This window comes from Myotis davidii, unplaced genomic scaffold (genome assembly GCF_000327345.1).
Source record: "Myotis davidii unplaced genomic scaffold, ASM32734v1 scaffold238, whole genome shotgun sequence".
In the NCBI taxonomy this organism is placed as follows: Eukaryota; Metazoa; Chordata; class Mammalia; order Chiroptera; family Vespertilionidae; genus Myotis; species Myotis davidii.
Genome location: NW_006293779.1, coordinates 5,218,333 through 5,223,027, shown reverse-complemented (window position 1 = coordinate 5,223,027; position 4,695 = coordinate 5,218,333). Strand labels below are relative to the sequence as shown.

Sequence of the window (4,695 nt, the reverse complement as noted above, 5' to 3'; positions counted from 1 at the left end):
GGGGGCTCCCAGACTGTGAGAGGGTACAGGCCGGGCTAAGGGACCCCCCCCCCAGTGCACGAATTTCATGCACCAGACCTCTAGTGTTTATATATTTTAATAATTATTTTCTTAACAGCTTTATTGATATATAATTCACGTACCATACAATCTACCCATTTAAAGTGTGCAATTCACTGTTTTCCGGTATGCTCACATGGCTGTGCAGCCATCAATACAATCTAATTTCAGAACATTTTTTACCCCCCATCCCCAAAAGCCCATCCCCATTAGCAGTCACCCTTCCTTCCTTCCTGCCCCTGGGCCCTGGAAACAATAAACCTACTTTCTGTCTCTATGGATTTGCATATTCTAGGCATTTCAGACCAATGGAATCCTAGAACATGTGGCCTTTTGTGTCTGGCTTCTTTCATGTCACATAATGTTTTCAAAGTTAATTCATGTTGTAGCATGTGTCATTACTTTATTCCTTTTTATTGCCAAATAATACCCCTTTAAATGCCTATATCATATTTTGCTTTCTCAATAATCAATTGATGGATATTTTGTTGGTTTTACTTTTTTGGTAATTATGAACAATGCTGCTATGAACATTCTTGTACTATTTTTGCTTTGGCGTACATTTATCTTGAATAGATAACTAGGAGTAGAATTGGTAAGTCTATATTTAATTTTAAAGATCTTTTAAAAACTGTTTGTATATTGTCCTAGCCAGTTTTGCTCAGTGGGTAGAGCATCGGCCTGTGGACTGAAGGGTCCCAGGTTTTTTTGTTTTGTTTTGTTTGTTTGTTTTTTATTAGGGGAGAGCATGAACGCAGTCCAGGTTTAATTCCATTCAAGGGCACATGCCCTGGGTTGCGGGTTCAACTCCCAGTAGGGGATATGCAGGAGGCAGCCCATCAATGATTCTCTCTCATCATTGATGTTTCTATCTCTCTCTCCCTCTCACTTCCTCTCTGAAACCAATAAAAATATATATTTTTTAAAAATCTCTGTTTAAAGAAAATGTTTGTATTGATTTTAGAGAGGATGCTCTAAGGAAAGAAAAAGAAACAAGAAATATAAAGATTGAAAAGGAAGAGATGAATTTGCCATTATTTTATCTACTTAGAAAAACCAACAGAACCAACAGGATATTAGCACTAATAAAGTTCAACAAGATTGCCGGGTTCAAGATAAACTTTTAAAAATCTAATAGCACATCTTTGGGATGATGGCCTGCGAGACGGGAGACGAATGGGAATGGGATAGAAGCAAATGGAGGGCAGGTGGGAGCGAGGCCAACAGCCGGCCCCGTGTGTACCAAGACGCTGTGCCACGAACTGACAGAACTGAGTGTATGTTTAAGTCTCTGCATCGGCGTAAAAAAAAAAAAAAAGGAAGGAGAAAACGCTTGCTGCGCATCTTTCAGTCTCCTTTCTCGATGTTCACGTAAGTGCGTCAACCTTCACACAGCTTTGTTTTTGGTGTCTTTCATCCTGGCTGGATCTTATTATACCCGTTGGTTGACAAATAAGTTTTTTCACTTCATTGTGCAGCTCGGAGAGCTTTCCATGTCATTTTACAGAGGGCTGTCGTATTCTTCCTGTTACTGATGGATATTCAGTCAATTTTACTTGTCTTCTCTTTTCCGTTCTCTCTGGTCAGCTGGGTGTCTGCCTCGCTGTACCTACAGTCGCCTTTGTTTCTCTGTCCTCTCTGTACCTTCCCTTTACTTACTGGGTCTCCCCTGGAGTTCAAGATTGAGGGACAAGGGACATGCCAGACGATTCTGCTGCAGGCAGAGGTTGCAACTTGAGGTCAGGCAGGGGCTACTGTGGCAGATTTGCTATTTCTTCAGTGGCCTGCTCCTAAGTAGCTGTATGGAGGATACAACGCCACTCAGCAAACATCCTGGTCCTTGCCTTCATATCTCTCCCGTCTGGCTTGGGGACAGACAGGTGAGTAACTCAGCTCCGGCAGAACAGTATGGGGTGAGGGCAGTCTTCTAAGTCCACTAACTGCCTGGGTTTCCATACCCGCATCACTTACTAGATGTTTGACGCTGGGCAAGTTATTTCACCTCCTGACACTCAGTTTTCCCATCTGTAAAATGAGGATGTGAGAGTCTATTTTCTTATAAGATTGAAAGAAAGATAATACACTTAACGTGCTTAGCATACTGCCTGGCAGTGATTTGAGGACTTTGAACTGTTAGGAAGCCAGCCAGGGTGTGGTCAAGCATAAACAGAGCCGCAGTGAAACCGCGAGGCCTGGGCCCCGGGTTCCGGGCCTTCCCAGAAGAAGGCACAACCTGCAGATGGGCAGCCTTCCCCTGGCAGAGTGGGAGCAGGCGTTCCAGGGGACAGAGAGGTACAAGGAAAAGCACTGGGTTGAAAACCTGAGGCACGCATGGGGAGTGAAAGTCCTTCTAAGGATGCGTGCAGAGAAGAAGGAGGTTCAGGGCCCCTCCATGAACTCGAACCCCAAAGCGAAAGCCGCAGGTCTATCATAAGACTGCTGTCAGGGTCAGGCAAGGCTCCTAGAAGGAAGCTCCCTTCCCACCACCCTCCTGCCTTCTTCAGCAGGGCCTCTCCCAGGGCTTGGTCACTCCCAGCATGCAGCACCCCCACCACCGCTGGCTGGGAGGCAAGCGGGAGGTTTTTCGCGGGGGCTGTGCCGGTGGGCGGTTTTCCCAGAGCACGAAGCGAGGCAGGACTGCGTTGGCGCCAGCTCCCTCAGATACAGACACTGCTGGCCAGATGACCAGCCTGCCCGGGTAGCTGGAGCCCGAGGGCTCCCTCAGGCACTGTGTTCCTGTCCTGGGAGCTGTGACACCAAATCCCTAGGTGTGGCATGTCACAGAGAAAGGCCAGAGGGGCACTGGCCACGCCGGGAGTGGGGCAGAGCCCGGCGAAGGCCAGGCCAAGGCTGATAGCAGGCACCCACAGCCGGAGGGGCCGCCTGAGCAGGACCAGGCAGGACCTGTGGGAAGGGACCGGCTGGAGCAACCTGAGGTGGAGCAGAGCTGCCCCTGCCCCCAGAGGGACCGGCATCGGGAGCCTGGCTGGTGTCAGGGTAAGGAAATAGGACCCTGCAGAGGGAGCTGGGGAGGCAGGGGTTGGAGGGGTTGAGAGAGGTCACCTCCGATGGCAGAGCATCAGTCAGTGTTACCATCCCTGCCCTAAATAGGGGACTCTGGCCCCTTTGACTCTGAGGCTCCATGCTTTGTGGTTGGATAAGCTGAGAGTGTGGCTAAGAGACCTGGCCCAACGCACTTCTCTCCAGGACACTAAGCCCGGAGGAGTGATGTGAATTTCCCAAGGCCCCAGGGCAACAGTCAGCAACCGCAGGGCCAGGACTTTAGCCTGTGATTTGAGCCCAGTCTGGTGTCATTTCCTCTTTACCACAGCTGCCTCTTCTTCTCAGATGACCCTGGGCCACGGGTCATCTCTACCGAGCAGGACATGGCTCTGTGCTCCCTGTGGCCCAGGGCGCCTGATCAGCAGGATTCAGACCTGGGTGTGGATGGAAGGAGGGCTAGGACGAGGCACCCGGGAGAATTAGAAAGAGTTCAGGATCTCAGGTTCTGAGCCAGCTTTGCCCTCCTGTTCCATCGGACACCAGGCGAGGCCTTCTCTCTATTCCCTCAGCTGTAACGCGGGGCCGGGCCAAGAACAGGAGTCCCTGTTGGGGTGATGTCGTTGGTCCCTGCTGTTCAGAGTGCTACCACTCTGACGGAAGACCTCACACTAGAATGCTCTTAGAAGCTGGGGCCTGGGGGTGGGGGTGAGGGGGTCCGGTCAGACTCACTCACCGCTTCTCTGTGCAGAGTGAGGTCAGTCCTGAGAACGCCGCGCGGGAGCGGAGCCGGGTGAGGACACTGCGCCAGGCCTTCCTGGCCCTGCAGGCCGCTCTGCCGGCCGTGCCCGCGGGCACCAAGCTCTCCAAGTTGGATGTGCTGGTGCTGGCCACCAGCTACATAGCCCACCTCACCCGCACACTCGGCCACGAGTTGCCTGGCCCCGCCTGGCCACCCTTCCTGTGTGGACTCTGCTTCCTGCACCCTCTCAAGGTAGGCCACGGGGCCAGGGCCTTGGGGGAGGGGGCTTGGGGTAGAGGAATATTGAACTCGGGTCCCGACCTGCAGTGGGGAGTGGTGATTAGAAATGACTTTATGAGAATGTGGTTCCAGGGACATTCATGGAGGCCCCAAGACTGGGGGGTGCCTAGTGTCAGGGGAGAAAAAGGACCAGGTTCCAGGCTGGTGCCTGGGAAAGGAAACCGCGCCTTGGAGAGTCCTGGATGTGGGGGGTATGGTCCCCTGTCCTTGGGACTTCTGTGGCAGGAGAGATGCCCGCTGGGAGAGCAATAGTCTAAGAAAGCATCGCTCTAGAAGCCACCAAGCTAGGGCACCACCTACCAGACTGCAATCCACATGTCCTGAACCTTGCTTATATTATACTAGAGGCTCAGTGCATGGATTCATGCATGGGGGTGGGGGGGCGTGTCCCTCGACCTGGCCTGCAGGGATCAGGCTGAAACCAGCTCTCAGACTCCCCTGAGGAGTCCCACATTGCAAGAGGGTGATTCTCTGGTGATGCACCCTAGAATCAGGCTCCCTCCTCTCTGGTTCCTGTTGTGTCACCCAAGAACCCCAGCTGCCAAGTCACCTCAGCTCAGCAGCTCCTCAATTGAGCATCTGCCTCCTGGTGG

General features: G+C 52.0%; 1 protein-coding gene across 1 annotated transcript in view; it reads left to right on the top strand.

Annotated features, from left to right (window-relative positions):
• Window positions 1-1,030: 1,030 nt before the first annotated feature.
• Window positions 1,031-4,695, top strand: part of TCF23 (transcription factor 23) — a 6,505-nt gene continuing 2,840 nt past the window's right edge. The window contains exons 1-2 of the mRNA XM_006767474.2: window positions 1,031-3,057; window positions 3,812-4,054. Coding sequence (XP_006767537.1) covers window positions 2,836-3,057; window positions 3,812-4,054 — 465 coding nt within the window. The 5' untranslated portion in view covers window positions 1,031-2,835. The remainder of the gene's footprint in view (window positions 3,058-3,811; window positions 4,055-4,695) is intronic.